The sequence below is a fragment of the Rhinolophus ferrumequinum genome, chromosome 5, assembly GCF_004115265.2.
Source record: "Rhinolophus ferrumequinum isolate MPI-CBG mRhiFer1 chromosome 5, mRhiFer1_v1.p, whole genome shotgun sequence".
Classification (NCBI taxonomy): domain Eukaryota; kingdom Metazoa; phylum Chordata; class Mammalia; order Chiroptera; family Rhinolophidae; genus Rhinolophus; species Rhinolophus ferrumequinum.
Genome location: NC_046288.1, coordinates 9,663,970 through 9,683,075, shown reverse-complemented (window position 1 = coordinate 9,683,075; position 19,106 = coordinate 9,663,970). Strand labels below are relative to the sequence as shown.

General features: G+C 37.0%; 1 protein-coding gene across 3 annotated transcripts in view; it reads right to left on the bottom strand.

Moving 5' to 3' along the window:
• GABRA2 (gamma-aminobutyric acid type A receptor subunit alpha2) overlaps positions 1-12,159 on the bottom strand; it is a 129,107-nt gene extending 116,948 nt beyond the window's left edge. For 2 of the 3 annotated variants that reach the window (XM_033106785.1, XM_033106787.1), the window contains exons 1-3: positions 12,040-12,159; positions 10,971-11,048; positions 8,360-8,475 (exon numbers count right to left, since the gene is read on the bottom strand). In XM_033106785.1, the coding sequence (XP_032962676.1) occupies positions 8,360-8,475; positions 10,971-11,041 (187 nt within the window). In that variant the 5' untranslated portion in view covers positions 11,042-11,048; positions 12,040-12,159. The remainder of the gene's footprint in view (positions 1-8,359; positions 8,476-10,970; positions 11,049-12,039) is intronic. The other variant, XM_033106786.1, reaches the window with a different exon arrangement.
• Positions 12,160-19,106: the final 6,947 nt, after the last annotated feature.

Sequence of the window (19,106 nt, the reverse complement as noted above, 5' to 3'; positions counted from 1 at the left end):
GAACTGCCGACTGGCCAACTCTTTTCACTTAGCCATATCCACTACCAACATAGATTTCCACAACATGACTGAGTTGTGGTCATCAAAAGCTAATACTAACACAAATGGATCAGTCATGCCTATAGTCCAATTTATGCACTGTGCGTTTAGGGGAGAGAGAAAAGAAAAACTTTGGTTGCTCCTGAGCTTATATGCTACAGGCATAACAATACAGTGAGTGAGGCATGCTTGTGCCTGAAAAAGCAAAACTAATAACTCCTCAAAATTTTGATGGAAGGCAATACTTTTTTTACAGCAATGGTTGAGAGAACAGCTGCTATTAACCAAAAAATGTTTAAGGCAAAAACAAAGCCTTAATATTTGGTAGTATTCTCTGGGTCATGCATTTCCATGATGTCACCTTGAATTCTGCTTCAGAGATGCTATTTGGGAAGAAAGTTCCACCATCTAATCTAATGACAGGAAGTGGGCAAGCAACAAACAGCCTTAGTGAGGTGTGCAGAAACATGAAGATGTTTCTTGGTCTTGCCTTGAAATATGAAAAAGAATCCAAAAATCTGTACATAACATTACCGTGTTTCTTTTAAGCTAGCATGCACTGTGATGAAGCCCATATTATGTCCATGCCAGAGGGAGAGGAGCAGGGCAGGCCCCAGACAAAATTGAAGGAGCTGACTTCGAAAGTCCTGCTCACAGTTTCCAACCTCCCCAGGAGCATCCCACTTCCGGCAACCAGTACCTTTCTCTTGCTATGCCCCCCACCACCCACAAAATAATTTTAAATCAATAGGAAATGGCAAATGACTTGATATTGATCCTTTTGACATTTACCAAATGCCATTTACACCCTTACATGAAATCACCCCAATTAATTTCCATTTTCTCATTCATGAAATAATCAAAGGCAGTGCTTCCTATGGACTTCAGGTAAACTCAAGTGGGGAGGAGAAGATGTGGTGGTAGAGAGTGATAAAGTTTCTCAAATCTTCTATGCCCAACGCTTATTCTGAAGGTTATCCTACTACGGATACTTTAGCGGACCTCAAAAAGCTGAGCCAAAGGGAAGAGACTAGATTCTCAGGTATCTCATGACTTTTTGAGAACATCAATCCCAATCAGAACTGCTGAATAAGGAGAATGCCAAACATCACAGCATTTCAAAGAAACGGAGGCCCCAATACCTGGAGTTTATTATGTTCCCTCCCTCTGAGACTAGAACTTCTTGAGAGCTTAATCTCTTCCTTTCTACTCATCTTGCAACCCACTTTTACTCTTCTTCTCCTTCCAATTCTATATAGAGGTTTCAGATCATTTGCAATGGGTTCTCTCCTTCTTGTCTCCACCACCCCTCACCTCATATTACGCTGTCAAAGCATAGTTTCTATAGCTGCAAAACCCAGAGTTTTTGTCATTCAAGTACTTGGCACATCCCAGGTTAGAGTGGTGGCCAAGCTTACAGCTGTATGTCTCTAAAATCATCACTGATGTCATATATTGAGTTATTTATTCCGTAAAATATAACTTTGCTTATTGTCATTACAGGCAAATTCATTATCATTAATTAATGATGCCAAATTCTTGTATGTCGTGATGATACTTATAAAGAGCAATAAATGTCATATTTCTTTTGTGATAAGCTTTGTTTTTAAAGATTCTGTACATATACAAAGGTGTGTCTACAAATAAAACTACTGTCACAAGAAAGACACAAACATCTCCTTTATTTGAATCTGGGTGATATGTACTACACATGTATCAATTTTTAGAAGTCACAGCTATTATAAATTAGGTGAAGCATGGGTGATGCCCTCTATTGCGTACATAGAAGTAGTGTAGTAGGACCACCAATCATAGCGATAATATCAATATGTATTGAGCTCCTATTTTGCATGTCGGAGTACTCTGCCCAAAGGATTTAGATTTTTTCAAAATTTAAATCCCCAGAAAACCAGTAAGTCACATAATTTTACTCCCATTTTACAAATAAAGAAACCAAAGCAAGAGGTTGAGTAACCTGCTAAAAGTTTTGTAGTTAATATATGGTGGCAATAAAATTCAAATCCAAAGTTGTTGGTATTCGGAGGCACTGACCTTAACCATTACTTTTTAGAGTAATAAGGTGCTATGATGAGGTGAGACTTCCTGTTAGGTTCTGGAAGAGATCACATTGTTCTGCATTAATCTCTACCCACCGAATAGCCTCTATTTTATTTTTACAAATTTGAGAGTAGTAAAATTCATAGAAACATGTTATCATACAAAACCTCTACAGCCTGAGGATAAATGTCCAAGAGTGAAGTTGGAAGCTGACTCTCAGACCCTAAGTCTATAATACGATCAGATATTATATTTTTCATGGCTTTAAAGCAGAAAGAATCTTCAAGGTTTCAGAGTATAAAACAAGCGCATTGGGGGGAAAAATTCTATCTCGACAACCTCCTCAAAACAGGTTTTCAAATACAGTTAAGCATGGTACTTAATCTAGATTTTCCAGATTGAGTCTATAATTGAGATACCAAGACTTGTCATTTCTAATAGTTGTCACTGTTGAGCATTGCAGATGTTAGCTGTCCTAAATATACGGGGCCTGCCTACACATTCATTTTTCCAATGACCCCACAAAACTGGTGCAAAAAAACAAATGTTGCTCCTTTCATTCAGTTAACAATGTGAAAGCCTCTTATGGAATGCAAAAATTCAGGGGTGGTAGTACCCTGTTAGCTCCAATGACTAAAATGAAGACAAAAGGAAACAACGATTCAGTTATTAGTTCTATCTAGCTAATGTGAATGTATAGACTTGGTAGATAAGATATCAAGACAAATCCATCTAGGTTTCTAGGCTCACAAGGAAATAAGCCTACCAAATGCATAAGACTACCAATATTATTTTTTCTTTCTTTCTTTTTCTTTCTTTTTTTAATTTAAGCTATTTATTTGAACTATTTATTTATTTTTAATTTTTTATTGAATTTATTGAGGTAACATTGGTATATAAAATTATATAGGTTTCAAGTGTACAATTCTCTGTCACCTGTGTATTGTATTGTGTGTTTAACATCCAAAGTCAAATCTCCTTCCATAAACATATATTTGACCCACTTTACCTTCTTCTACTTTCCCCTTCTTATCCTCTGGTAACCACTAAACTGTTGTCTGTACCTATAAGTTTCTGTTTATTGGTCTTGCCCATTTGTTGCTTTCAGTTTTATACCCCTACCAATATTTTCTTGTCATGTTTTGAAAGGATACTACCTCTTATGATGTTCTCCTTGAAGAACACTTCTCTGCTATTCTTAATAATACTAGTAAGTATTTACCGATTGTATGTCACATTATGTTTTCTTCAGAATTTTAACTTACTTGAGCCACAAAATATCCTTGTGAGATACAAACAGAATAAGTAGGATGTGTCCCATTTCACATATGGGATAAATGAGTGACTCCCAATCACACAATTAGTTCATGGCAGAATTACACCTAAAATAAGTCAGGAGTTTAAGTAATTGGTGTAATAATTGTTCCAATTCACCAAGAATGCAGCCTAAAATATACTGATATTCATAGTGAAAGTCCAGTGTGGTAATGAAATGATAATTGCTCGATTGATTTTAAGGATAAGGTACTTTCTATAGTTGATTCTTTTCCTGGTAGCATACTAAAATCAAATTAAATTAAATTAAAATGCATTTGAGAAATATTTAAGTGAGGACTTACTAATTACTGTTCTAGATGCTTGAGAACCAAGCAATAAAACTGGCAAAAATCCCTGACCTCAGTGAGCTTATGTTCTAACAAGAGACAAAACTAAGCATTTGACATAATGGTAATAAAGAAGTAAATAATCTTGTATTTATTGGTTGGTCAGGGTAGGCCTTATTGAGAAGGTGAGGTCAGTGGATATCCAAGGAAGAGGGACAGCCAGGGAAAAAGCTCCATGGAGTCTCCTAGCACATTCAAAGAACAGAAAGGAAGCCTATGTGACTGCAGCAGCATTAGCAAGAAACAGAGTTTTGTGAGGTAAGGTCAAAAAAAGAACAGGGAAAGGGGTTGGGGGGTGGGAGATGAGGGTAAGGGGGATCAAATATATGGTGATGGAAGGAGAACTGACTCTGCGTGGTGAACACACAATGTAATTTATAGATGATGTGATACAGAATTGTACACCTGAAATCTATGTAATTTTACTAACAATTGTCACCCCAATAAATTAAAAATAAATAAATAAATAATAATAATAATAATAATAATAATAAAAAAATTTGAAAAAAAAAAAAAGAAAAAAGAACAGGGAGATAGATCATGCACGACCTTGGAGGCTACCAGAGGAAATCTGGGTTTTATTCTGAATGAAGTAGAGACAATTGCAAGGTTTTGAACAGGTGATTAGTATGATCTGACTTAAAGTTTAAAGATGATCTATTGTTAATCATTAAACATCTTAAAATTTTATCACTCAATATATTGCATAACTTTTGTCATATACCAGGAGTGCCAAAAAACTGTATACAAGTGGATACTTTGATCAACCACGCTCAAGCAGTAGTTTGCCATAATCAGAGGTGTCTGGACACAGATGGTAACCACTTTGAGCACCTCTTGTAATTGCGGAAGTCAAACGTGACTTGTATTCATCTTTTGTTATCGGTATATATTGAGTATTACAATTTTAATACAGTTTTCATTTCTTGAAACCTGTATACATTGGCACCCTCTGCATATGAACTCTAATTTACCCTACTCCTCTCAGAATAAAATATTATTATTCCCATTTTCCCAAAGAAAATACCAAAGCTCAGAACGTCTAATATCTTGTCTAGGATAGAGACAAGTAAGTGGTCTAGTAAGTGGTAGAGCCAGGTGAAAAGAACAATTTTTCTAACTCATGGTCCAAAACTGATTGTTTTTTCTTATGTACTCATTTACGTTATAGTCACAAAAGGAAGAAAATAATAATTGAGATTAATTATCTAGACTATCTGTAGATATGTTCAGTTTGATATATTAAAATTGAATCAAACCCATTTTTCTCTTACTAATTTTTGGGATATAATGACAGAAGTAATCTCCCTGAACTTTCTATTCAGAATAACATATCAACATTCAGACTAAGGATTTTGGATGCAGAAGTGACCATAATAATAATTTAAATTTTCAAGAGTACATTTAGAAGTTTTTTCAAAGTCTTTTACTTATTATTATTTATTAACTCTCTACTCTATGCCAGTCACTGTTACATTCTTTGCATATGTTGTTTTATTTAATGTTCATTAAAAATTCTAAAAAAGTACTATTAGTAATCCAATTTTATGCATGACAAATGTGGAACTGGGAAGTTAAGTACTGAAAGCTCACAGGACTGCTCAGTACCAGAGCCAAGATTTTAGCTAAATCTTCACAGTCTACAAGTTAGGTTCTCATCACTAAGCCACACTACCTTACTGCAGCATGATGCTCAATATGTCATTTCAACCTTCCTAACTAAACATTCAGCCAGATATGAGTAGCCCCATTTTACAGATGATTAACTGGTCATAGAAAAGTTAATCAAGCAATCAATAAATATTTTATGGCCACAATATGCAAATCAATATTTAGTTGCTGAAAGCACAGAGGATTTATGATACAGTATCTTGCCTCAATGAGCTTGCAATCTTGTTAAAGTAACAAGAGACACAAAAAAAGATAATAAATAATCCAAGATAACACATAATAAATATCAAATGAGATATAGAGCCAACAACCACTAAAAAAATTCAACAGAAAGAAAATGGAATGTAGGTGTTTCAATTCAGTTAAAAATGTCTTTACTAAAGAGGACCAGCTTTGAGGTGGTCATTATAGGAAAGGTAGTGTTCAGATCGTGAGAGAAGATGAGGAAAAATAATTCCAATGAGAGGGGATAATATGACCAAGGACCAAGACATGAGTGGATTATCAAAGGAAAATGAACAGATGTGTTTGAAGTGCAGGACAGATGAGAGGGCAAACTGGAAATGAAGCCAGAGAAGTAGATTTAGAAAACCTTGACTGGCAAATTAGAAATCTAAGGGAGGAGGGAAGAAATAGATCTTTGTTGAACTGCTGGTATGTGGCACGTGCTTTGTGTACACTTTTTATGTAATCCTCGGAATGACCCTGTAAGGTAATCTTGGAGATAGGCCGTGGCCATTCTAAATGAAGAGAAATAGAGATTATCTGGCCAAGGCACAGCTTTGTGTGTGGGTGGAGCAGAAATTCCAATCTAGATCTATCTGCCTCCAAGGCCTATATTCTTTCCATTACTCCTCACCCCCATCTGTGGAAGGCAATGGGGAGCCATGGAAGGTATCTGATCAAGAGGAGAGAGTGACATGTGGAAAGCACTGTAAGAATAAAAGAAGACTCATCAGACTGTGAGATATTATCATATGCACAATATCAGAGAAAGATTGGGGCAAGAAGACACTAAGCGAGATCCACTTGGTCTACTGCATTAACCCAAATAATAGGGGATCAGTAATTGAGTCCTGATAATGGAACGAAGAATGCAAGAGATTACAAAAGCAATATGAAGTAATAAATGGCAAAACCCAAATTCTGTAACAGGTAGTTTCCACTACCCTACCAGACACCCACAGCATAATTATTTCACCTAAAACCTCAGAGACAAAATCCAAAGTCTAGCTCAAGTAATTTACATGTTTGACAGCCTATCATTTATTTAAAAATAATAATAATATTGGTGGTTTAGGAAAAATGTTTGCCTTAAAAAAATGTTTAAAAATCTGCCTTAGTGCAATCTACCTCAAACCACCACCATGAATTTTGAAAGCCTTCTACGAAGCATATTCTGTTGTATGAGTTTGGCAATAGCTCATTGCCATATATACTCACATGGACAGTAATTCCTTATATTCATGCACATTAGACACATTAATTACTAAGGGAATATTCTCTTCCTCTTACTTTTCCTTTTAGAAAACTAGTGTAGGTTAAACAACTGAATTCTCTTTGAGAGATACAATGTGTCATATTACTTAACATTATTCCATTCCAACACTTCTCTCTTAAAATGCAAGGTACTATTCAGGATATAAGCAAAAAAACTAATAGCAATTAAATTAAATGGCATATTATTTAAAAATAAGTCGGGTCTTTTCTGACTTTTTCTGACTCCTGGACAATGCTAACCATACAATTGCCAAATATATATATATATATATATATATATATATATATATATATATATATATATATATATATATATATATTTCATAACCACCTACATTTTTCAAAGAAAGTATTTACGTAAACTTCCAGGCATTTAGTCCATAAATACCTTTTCAAGCAATTTAATATTGCTAAATTGCCAACCTGGCAATAACCAGGTTAACTATATAAATCTTTGATTAGTATCAAGTGTTCAACTAATTTCTTTAAATTTTGAATTAATTGTAAAACTGAATATACTAACAAGCATAACATACATGTGATAAATGTGCGTATGCAGATATATATATGTATATATATATATCTATATATATACATATATATAGATATATATATCACGTCAGAAGTGATGAGCAACAGTATTTTGACTCAGAATCCTTTTAAGAATTGCACACCTACCCTACGTTCACTTAATCTCCTTACTATCACCCAGCTATGCTGAAGGATAATTAAAATTTAACATCTCAGCCACTCCTAATTTCCTTTACCTTTACGGATAAAAAATGATTTGTTTTTCTGAGTTGAAAATGAATGTTTTCATTTGAAATCAAACTGTGCCAGAGCCCAACAAATTGAGACCTACAGCTAACGTATATCTACAATGTCTTTGAAAGTTTCAAGAATGCCAAACGTGTGTTGCATTTTAGAAACGTCACGTGAATGTGCAAGAAGTTATCACAGGATCCTAAATAGAATATGTGTTGAAATACAACCCAGATACTCTTTTATTTATGTTCTTAACTTCTGCCTATTTTTATAGATGTGAAAACACTTATCTGTAAAATGTGACGAAGGAAACCAAAGATACTACACAAGCATTTCTGCCCAATAATGTTACTCTTTAATAGACTCTAAGTTTGAAAAACTTAGCCAGTATAGAAGAATTAACTTAAAAAATATTCATGCAGAAGGTATGGGATTTTATATGACTTTAGGCATTCTATAAGAGATATGTTAAACACATTATGTCTGTATAAAAGGAATCACAGATAATGTTTATTTCATACACCTTACTTTCTATTATTTATGGTTTTTAGTACATGGCAATGCATTTATACATAAAATGTATTAAAATGCGAATATTAACCTTAACTTTTAAGGGCATTATTTTGTAAGAGTTTTTTTAAAAAAAGTAAAACTATTTTTACCTCCCAGTCCTGGTCTAAGACGATTATCGTAACCATCCAGAAGTCTGTCTAGAATTCTTGTGAAGATGGTAATGTTATTTTTAGCCTCATCTTCTTGGATGTTAGCCAGCACCAACCTAAACAGATAATTTTACAAGCTGATATATATACATATCTGTGTTTTGCAAGTGCCAACATGCTCTTCCTTGATTTGAATTTTAAGGCTCCCTAAACTATTTGTGCTACCAATTTTCCTCCTGTTTCTCACTCTATAAATACCAGTGTGTCTACCGGGCAGGTAAACATGCTGTGGAAAATGGATACTAAATACAATATTATTAGAAAATATCATGTCAAAATTATTTCAGCTACCTACCATTCAGCATTGTGTGTGGACTATTCACTTTTTTTTCTAAAATCTATTCCCTAGAGTATATTATGATTGTAGATTATCACATTGAGACACTATTAGTAATATTATTCGGCATTTAGAAAGGCATAATAACCAAAGGGTCTCCTAAAATAATTCTTCAAAGATTTGAACATTAACTGGGGAAAAAAAATTAACTACTTGGAGGCACAAAATTTGTCTATCTTCCTCATAAATATCTTTCTTTTTCTCTTTACTTTTTTTTTTTTTTCTTTTAAACCAAGCTGATTTCCTTACTTTGGGTATACCTCCACCCAATGGCCAAGTACAATACAGACAGACATCAGGGGAACTCCGCTGGCTGTGTTCCACGCTCCACTGTAGCCAGGAGGTGGAGGTGAGATCTGAAAGGATCAGCAGCCATACACAACTGCAGAGAGCCTTGGAGGAAACCCCTCATGATTGGCCTCTGAGATGAGCGACAGGGGTCATCTAAAGGTACAAATGCCCAGCTACTTTCTTATGTGTGTGTGTGATAAATTTGTGGAAAGAACAAACGGCCTTAAAATATCGTCAGAAGAGGGTTAGGAACATCGATTTTCTCCATTATTTCTCCATCAGAAAACCAGAGACCTGATTTTGTGACATCCAGCAATTTGGTGCAAAAGCAACTAGACGTATAAAACAGAATGTCCCTTTTCACTGCCACTGCCTTCCCCCCTACCCACCCCCCCAAAATGATTCATAGATTTAAATTGCTGGCCAAAAAAAAAAATTTAATACAATAAAATACTGGCATGAGCATTGCTGGTCAAATATAGAATAGACAGCTATAGAGAAAAACATGGTTAAGCACTGAGGATTTTCAATAATTACTAAGTGACCATGGCTTGTTCACTCCTTTAAAATCAAAGATTCTACATAATCTGCATTCTGATCAAGATGGATTGATCAAGATGGATTGTGTAAAATGTCATTGACAGAGTCTATTTGCATTTAAATGATTACACAGCTAGTAGCTAAAAATAGTTATAATACATCCAAAATCTGTAACCAATGTAAAATAAATATTCTCTTGAGAGCAAATATTAAAACACTGATATGAATATAAACATTTAAAAATTATGTAAGCAAATTAGTTTATATCCTCCAGCCTCAAAAGTTTCTAAATTAAGCTAATTTTAAAACCAATCACCAAGGTAATCATAAAGTTGCACATAGAGATTTTCAGTCAAAAGTGTTTTTTAATCACATGTCACATTTTCTTTCTGAGGTCAATATTAAGATATTAAACGAGATTTTTTTCCAATTAACTTAAGTCTTTACAAAGAGATTTCTTCTCAATTCCAGAAAATATTTTCATACTTTGACAATTACTGGGGCAGGAAAATGAAAAAAAATAAAAGGGAAATAAAGGTATAATAAAGACTTATTGTTTTCTAAAAATTAATGGTTACATGAACATTCTTATGAATCTTGCATTTTAAGTCCCATTGTATTTTGAAAACGTATCTTAAAGGCAATAAATAAAAAGATACCCACTGATGACAAAACTCAGAAAAGACTAAAACTATGAACTTATTAAAAGCTATAAAAATTAATTTCATATTTTGTACAGAACATAGTCAAAACAAAATTAATTACATGTTTAAAGTAAGTACTCTTTATGACAATAACCATTTTAGGACTAAAAGATCTCTAAATCAATACTATAAGAAGTTGATTAATAAACAAAGCTTTTATTTTATTGTTTGTGATTGTGAAGTTGTATACTACCTCCACCTAGAGGTTTAAGGCTCACATATCATTTGGGTTTTCTCTGTTGACTAAAAGAGCCAAACCAATAAAAAGAAAAAGAAAAAAATTAAGTTAACACTCAAATCATTTTAGTTTGTCCTTTTTTTGTTTGACTTAAAGGAAAACTGTTGGCTTCTTTACTGAATTTTGGTGTTATAAATTCATATAATTTAATCACTTCAATTTCTTGCAAGAATATGCCATTCGAAGGATTATTGTTTTCTTCAGTGATTTTTTTTAAGAAAATGGTTCTGTTCGCTTTGTATTTATAGCTAAAAACAAGAAGCAATAAACTTTTTTACCGCCTCTGCCACTTCATAGTTCAGTTTCCTGATACAATCTTTTTTGATTAGAAATAATTCTCCAAAATAGCCCAACTTCTCAAAAGCCACCACTGCATCGATGTCATTCATGAAACACACCTTTACCCTGAATTAAAAGAGTGAAATACAATAAATATCTCACCTGGCTGGGTCCCACATCAAGAAAACAAGAAGTAGCAACTGCATATTGTACATGCTCAATTTCGTCTTCATTGCCACTCTTTGGAAAGCCATGGAAGGAAAACAAAATACACTGAAAATTAAACTCAGTCCCACCATCCAACTAGCCCCAAAGACTGTCATTTCAGTTGGGAATTGGAGTTAAAGCTACGGAGATTTTTCCGATGGAGTGAGTGTAGGGCGTGAGAATTGGGTGAGAGATTTTCTTTTATTTCCTTTCCTTTCCTTTCCTTTTTTTTTTTTTCTTTTTTGACAGCCAAATAGACGGTCAAGTAATCAGACTTTGCTCTGCCAGTAACTTCCCCCAGCTCCACCGTCAGCAAACACCGTTTTGTGCTCACACACACGTAATAACAACACATGGGACCCTGATCTGACATATGAGCTAGAGAGGAGAATGGGTTGGAGAGTGAGAAAGGGGAGGAGAAACGGGTACTTCATGCCCCAACCCCCTCAGCCAAGACCACCCCCGCAATTCCAACAAGAAAATTAAGGGGGGCAGCCAGCCCACTTTTCGATTATGATCCTTTTCATGACGGTAAGCCACAGTCTTCACGTTTTCATTTCTTCACACTCTCTAAAATAAAATAATCTCCCTCCCTGCCCAACCACAGTTGCCCAAGACCACGTCTTGGAGGCAGCCGGGTTCAGATCAACTGCTGCGAAACGACGACGCGTTTGCCAGCTGTTCCGGAGCCGAGGACCACAAACCGCGCTGGAGCGCGAAGCCCCCGGATCCAGCAGCACCCGCAGGCAGGCAGCGGCGGGCACAGTGTGCAAAGTTGAAGACTATAAAAGAGCCAGGCTAAGGTGCTGCCGGGCGGGCGTCTCGGAGCTTATTGTACTTGCAAATATGCTTCTGGTGATGAGTATCGAAATTATTTTGTACATGTGTTGGCGAGGAGGGGGCGACCTGCACATCGTCGGTTTCCAGGGAGCACGGAAGAGTGGGGTGGGGGGAGATGAGGCATGCACCCGAGGCAAAGGCAAATGGAAAGGGTCCCTATTGGGATCAACGTGTGAGACCTTACCTGAAACAGCAAGCGGAACTGGGTGTTTTCTTTCCTTTGCCCTGATCTTGAGGAGATAGGAAACTTGAGAGAGAGAGAGAGAGAGAGAGAGACAGAGAGAGACAGAGAGAGACAGAGAGAGAGAGAAGAAGAAGAAGGAGGAGGAGGAGGGAGGGAGGGACGGAGGGAGAGGGAGGGAGGGAAGGAGGGAGGGAGGGGGGGAGAGAGAGAGAGAGAGAGAGAGAGAGAGAGAGAGAGAGAGAGAGAGAGAGAGAGAGAGAGAGACTGCAGCTGCCGGGCGAGCGGCGAGCAAAGGGCTGGTGGAAGCCGGAGAGAAGCGCGAGGAGCAGTGGCGGTGGCGCGCAGAGTAGAAGCTGGCGAAGGCGTCGGTAGTGGCGGGGATGGGCGGAGGAGGAGGACCGAGAGGCGGGGGCAGCGTTAGCAGGAGCCGGTGGGGTGGGGGGAAGCGAGCGGAGGCGCGGTGCGCGCAGGCAGTGGCGGGCACGAGCCCCACGCCTGGAGGAGGAGGAGCCAGGCCCGGGAGGAGGGCTAACGAGGTTCGGGGGTTCGCAGGGACCCCCCCAATCACTCCCGGATCTGGGGAAACCGCCCGCCCGGCACCTGCAGCCGCACAGCCCTGGGTGCGCCCGGAGCGCAGCTCGGGGCATCCACGCCGCGCCAGAGGAGCGGAGCCCTCACGACGCCTGGGACTGCTCCCCGCGGCCGCCCGCCGGGGCTACCCGGAGGCCCAAGGTTCCTGGGGGGGCTGCTGGTGGGTGTGGATGCGGAGTCGGGGATACAATGTGTCTGTGCCGCCCTAGCTCCATCGGGCCGCGCCCTGCCGCCCGCCTTCCAACATCCCCGGCTCTGGAGCTACGTGGCTACGGAGGAGAGGTAAAGAGGTACCGTACGCTCCCTCTGGAGAACGAGGGGACTAATCACGCCTTTACTTAGTCATCAGCGCATCCATGCAGGACCAAGTTCAACGCATGTTCGTGGAATCAGACAGCAGGAAGTTTCTTGGATTTCCTGAGCTCTCTCAATAACATAATCATTCCTTCACATGCCTTCCATCAGGACCAATTTCTCCTCAAAGCTCTGGGGTTGGAGACTTCCCTGGAGCTGGTCAGTCAAGTTCATTTGCAGATTACACACCTTGGGACACCTCCCGCTCCCTCTCAGCAATTCTTTTCCCCGATCTCTTTTCACAGGCGTCCTCCCCACCTGGTGATCAAACTCAACAGCTCTAGAAAAGTTTGCATTTCCCCTGAGCAAAATTGGACCGGCAGTGTTTCTATCACCTCTGTGATTTTTACCCCGGGTGGGAAATGAAGCAGACTGTGAGGATTTCTCCCATTAGGGCTCCCCCCTCCCGTGGCGAAGGGACCTGTTGTTAATCCCAGTCCTATCGTACACTTTCAGCATTATGTGTTTGAGCTGTCTCATTTCTCTTCTATTACATCTGAGGCGATAATATCCAAACGTGCAACTTGAACAAAAAAAGAGACAGAATGTTATGCACGTCCTACTAAGGCAAAGCAGAGTGGCTGTTTATCTCTTCAAGAAGTCGCTATAAACGTTAGATGCTTTAAAAGGGGAAAAAAAGAGATAAGTATACTGATATGTTTCTGACATATTACATTTGGAGTCAATATATGCCAGAACACTTCAGTCTTGTTAGTTATGAACCAAAAATTCAGATGTTTTTCCTGGATGGTGTCGTTTTCATAACAACAGACACTGTGCTAATCTACATAAATTTTAGCTTTGCTTTAAAGATTATGTGAAGAGAGTAAAATTTTTACATTATAAGTATTTCAAGCTGTTCTTTTTAACCTGTTAGTTGCCGCTTTCTGAAGGAGCATTTAATATGCTACAACCTAAACAAGCATTTGCTCTCCTATTTAGCAGGCTCTGTGAAGAATGGAACACCACCAGGCTTTCTCCTCCATCATTAATATTCCCTTCCTGACTCGCCCATTGCAGAGTCTAATTGAAATTCACAAAGATAAAAAGCATGCCATTTAAAACCTTGCAACTAGGGGATCTACATATCTTGTACTTGATGTGTACACTTCACTTGCTACTGTATTTTCCTATTTTCAATTTCTATGAGTCAATCTTTATTAAGATATCTATCACTTTGCCATTTATATTACTACTTAACTGTTTATATTTTGATAATGGAAGCTGAACAACATATGGTTTCTTCCCAACTTTAATTACTGTGCCACGACAAAATTTCTCTTTCAAGAATGTCACAATTCTTGTAACTATATTCATGGATTATTTTCATACTTACCACTACAGTTTTTCAGCGGATTCTAATGCCAATTTGTGGGTTTTAGTTTAATTGCTTTATGTCAAAATTTGTATCTATTGGAATTATTTGTACTAAAAAAATAGCCTTATTAAATTGGCACCCTTATTAAATTTGTAATCTCATTGCCATATGACCTATATATAAGTAACTTCACAAAGTTTAAGCTATTTTGGATAATTTTCACCATTTGCCTTTTTTTATTAACCCATATGATAGAATAGTCTGTAGATTTGGATATACACTTATTTAAAAGAGACTCATAAAAAAATCATTATAAAACCATGATTTTTAGTCTTTCCCCACAAAATAGTCTGTACTTTTATTGCTGTTGGATGATTGTGATTTAAACTTCAAAACACATTCAAGGAAATGGAAATCAGAAAAGCTGATTGACGGCAGTGGACCTCTACTTATTACTATATTTATACTGATATTTTACTGTGGTACTTGCTCAGCCACGTCTCATCTAGGACTGTCCAGCTTCTCAGACATCGGACCAATCCAGCCTGATTTTTCTTCTCTCCTCTCTGTGATGGAGTGCTGTAAACTGCCTGTGGTTTGAGAGCCAGGCTGTGTCAGTCATGACTAAGCTCTTCCTACCCACTTTTTTTTGGAGCATGTCCTAAGGCAACCAATCCTGCAGAATTCACAACTAATTGGTTGCAGGGAAATCCATTCCTGCCCAGGCTAGGGCAGTGCAAGACCTTCTGTTTGAAATTGTTTGAATTATTCTCCCACAAATTGGATTGGAGTCAATTCTTATATATTCCTCATCCCCAACACCCAAGTCCCTAAGGAGATTTCCACATGAGTACAAAAAATAAAAGAAAGATGGAGAATTGGGAAGATCTTGGTTTTGTCTGATTTTTCTTTCCTGATATCTCACAATACTGTACAGTTTCAAAATTCATTACAAAACTGTTCATGTTTTTTGAACAGATATTTTGTAGAGCTTCCCTTTTACTGGCACAGCTATGTAGAGATTTGGCATTACTGCTCCAGGAAACTACTACGCTGTATAACCTAGGGGACTTGAATTTTTAAGTTCTATAAGATAATATGTATATATATAAGCATGTATAATATATACATATGTATATTATATATGCATACACACATGCAATCATTTATCTGTAGAAAGATAGACAGGTATCTGAGTAATAAAATAGGCATAAGGATTTAAATGAGAATAGCATTTATATAACACATTTTTACAAAATGCATCTAGTCTCAGTATCAACATAACTTGATCATAGTGGTTTTTACATAATTTGAAGTACCAGAATTATTTCAACAAGAATGGCATCTCACTGTCTTTACAAATTTCAAAATATCACATGTATTCCAGAAAAGAAAGAGAGAAAGAGAAAGAAAAGGAAAAGAAAGGAAAGAAAAAAAGAAAAGAAAAGAGAAAAGAAAAGAAAGAAAAAGGAAAGGAAAGAAAAAAGCAAAGAAAATATAACTCAAGCAAATACCCATTTGATAATTCTCAAGGCAAAACCATGGCTTGGTCAAACTTCATTTTTCCCTAGAAGTTGAATTTAGATGGATGATTCTAATATGTCCACTAGGGTCCAAGGTTTTTTAAAGAAGAAATAGAGTTATTAGCCTTCTAAACAAATAATTCCAAAACTACTCTGTTATATTAATCTATCTAGGTCACATTTCATTAGAGCTAAATATATCATGTATACTAGCTCAGACAAACTATGCACATTACATTCTTCAAACCAAGTAACTCTCTGTTTATAAAGCAATTTTACAAATCCTAATCCAACTTGCAAATCAAATATATTATGCATTCAGGATATCCTGGTGATTTCCTAGATTTTAAAATCTAAGATTTTAACTACTTACATCAAATACATATACAGAGTAATTTGTAAGAAGATACTTTTGCTTTCTTTTTGTGAAAGTATAGATAGAATTTATTTTCAGGTTATTTGATTGCTTCCTAAAACAATAACAATTCCAGTAATACAAGCCCAAAACTCTTTCATTGGAAAATATCCTACGCATTTCATCGAAGGATAAGCTGCTACATGATTGGCAGTTTTTGCTTGTGAGGCAGGTACTGTAAATATGTATCACAGTAATGAAAATAAGAAACCTGCAATGTCTTCCTTTGTGTAACAGCATAGATCCTGTTCTAAATGCTTTGTATACATTAATTCAGTTAAACTTCACAAATAAGAGTTAGATTATTATTCTCGTTTCACTGATGAGAAACTTGAGGCACAGAAAGCTTAATCTGCCTCAAGGTCTTCCAGTGATGGAGTCAGGAGTAGACCTAAGCACTGTTTCCAGAGTCTCCAGGCTTAACGACTGTACTATATTGCCTCTATGTTATTTCATGAAAGCCAAAATTCTAGCTTCTTATGTGCGGTCTCACCACTGAAACTTTGGAGAAAATGTTTAGCTGTTGATGTGTTGGTGTTGTCAGGGTATTGTAAATCTGTTAATAACAGCTACATATCAATTCAGCAAGTCTTCCTGAGTGTTTGCTTTTTACAAGACACTCTTGTTAGGTTCCACTCTGGAAATAATGATGATTATGGCATGTTCCCTACTCTCAAGGAGCTCACAGCAAATGGAAAAGGCATAAAATAACATATGGCAGTAATTGCAAACAAATTAAAGACCAAGGCCTATATATGTACATACTCTAAAAACTTATTTCCAGAAAAATACTACCTTTATCAAGTTGTAACATGCAGCTTAAGAAAAAGAATACAATGTAGGGAGCTTTTACTTTAATTAATAATTTACAAATCTAGTTATTACCATATAGCAGTAAGTGGATTATTATTGTTATTATTAAGAACATGATTAAGTAGTGCCTATAACCCAGAAAGCCACTTAAGCCCCTAGGACCTTGAAAAGCTTATGTCCAGAATGAAAAACATACCTATCTTACATGGATGCTTTCCAAATAATAAACCTCATCAAGCAAAATTATGCAGAAGAAGTCAATAACAATAACAACATAATCAGAGGACAGAGGGAGTCCAGACCCGAATTTGAGCCCATTTATGTACTTCTTCGATGGGATAAAATTGGTCCTAACTGAAGGATTATTCCAATAGCATTATTTTTATCATCAAAACGCCCATCTTGAGAGGAAGAGGAGGTATATGTATTGTGAAGAAATAAGTGAAAAATACAATCAGGCTATGAGTATTTCATGGTAAGTCAGAGAGACATGAAAGAGAAAATAGAAACCAATTATTTCTAAGATAAAGTGAATAATGCCATGGCAAATTAATTATGGATATCAAATGATTTAAAATAATATGTAGTTCATGTCTTCTTGCCAGAGACCTCTTAATATTTGCCAGAGTAACTTGATGATAAATTCACAATAAATAATTGCTGATTTCTATGTAGAGTTGATCACTTTGGAATACAAATTTGGAGCCTTAGTACCCGAGTTAAAAATGCCATGACCTTGAACAGTCTCAGCTATAGTATGCTGGTAGCTCTCAAACCTCTTTCTGTCTCTGACAGCACATTGTATGTCACTGGTAGACACTTGTCCTCAAAATGCATCTCCTCTGTCTTCTGGTGTTCTCTATCTTAACACCATCCCTCCTCCAAAATCTTGAAACTGGGAATCATTCTGGATGACTTTTTCTCAATACTCGGCCCCCTACACACACACACACACACACACACACACACACACACACCCCGCATTTGCTGTTGCTGAGAAAACACTTCCTCTTTATCCATCATGTGGTCCATTCTACCCATTGCCAATTGCATGCCCTTAGCTCTGCCCTCACTTGGACAACTGCAGCATCATAAGCAGTACCCCACTAACGAGTTTCTCTGACTCCAATCTCAGCCTTCTCCAGTTTGTTTACTACAGAGTCGACAAAAGAGTGTTTCAAAACCTATTTGATAATGTCACTGGATAATTTAAAATCCTTCCTTGAAAAACTGTATGGTCCAAACTCTTTTGCATATCACATCTGACCCCTGGTTATATCTCCAGCCTCAACTCTGCTCTTTCCATGCACACCTTGTAACACACACAGAAACACACACATCCATATTTATTTCTCAAAACCATTCTGTCTTCAAAGCATTCTGCAAATGAAGATGTTTACGTTTCTCTCAAAAGCTAATGCTTTGGGTTCTTATTACCCCCTTCAACAGGAATGCCACATTCATACTGTCTACCCATTGAACACGTCAAGCCTCAGCCCTATACATTATTTGTTATCTTTCTAGATAAAATTGTTCTTACTTTTCTTTGCACTCCTGCTGAACTTAGCTCAGGTATTTAACACGAAACTGGAACTATCTGACTTAACTTATCTATTAACTTTTCTGTTAATAGCCTGTTAGCCTGTGAATTCTGTATTTATTTGTTTATTTATTTATTTTTTATTTTACTTTTTTTATTAGTGTCAGGTGTACAAAACAATGTAATAGATATTTGTCATTTGTATCCCTCACACAGTGATAACCCCCCTTCCCCCATCCATTATCTCTCTGACATCGCTGACAGCCATTACATCTCCACTGTCTCTATTCCTAATGCTGTACTCCGTTTCTTATAAATACATATATATATATATATGTATATATAAAATTGTAGCTGACATTCATTACTGTTCAGCTTCAGGTGTGCAGTGCAGTGATCAGGCATCTACATCATCCCTGAGGTGGTCTCCCTAATGAGACAAGTGTCCATAGGATACCCTACAGAATCTTTACATTATTGATTACATTCCCCAAATTGACTTTCATATCCCCG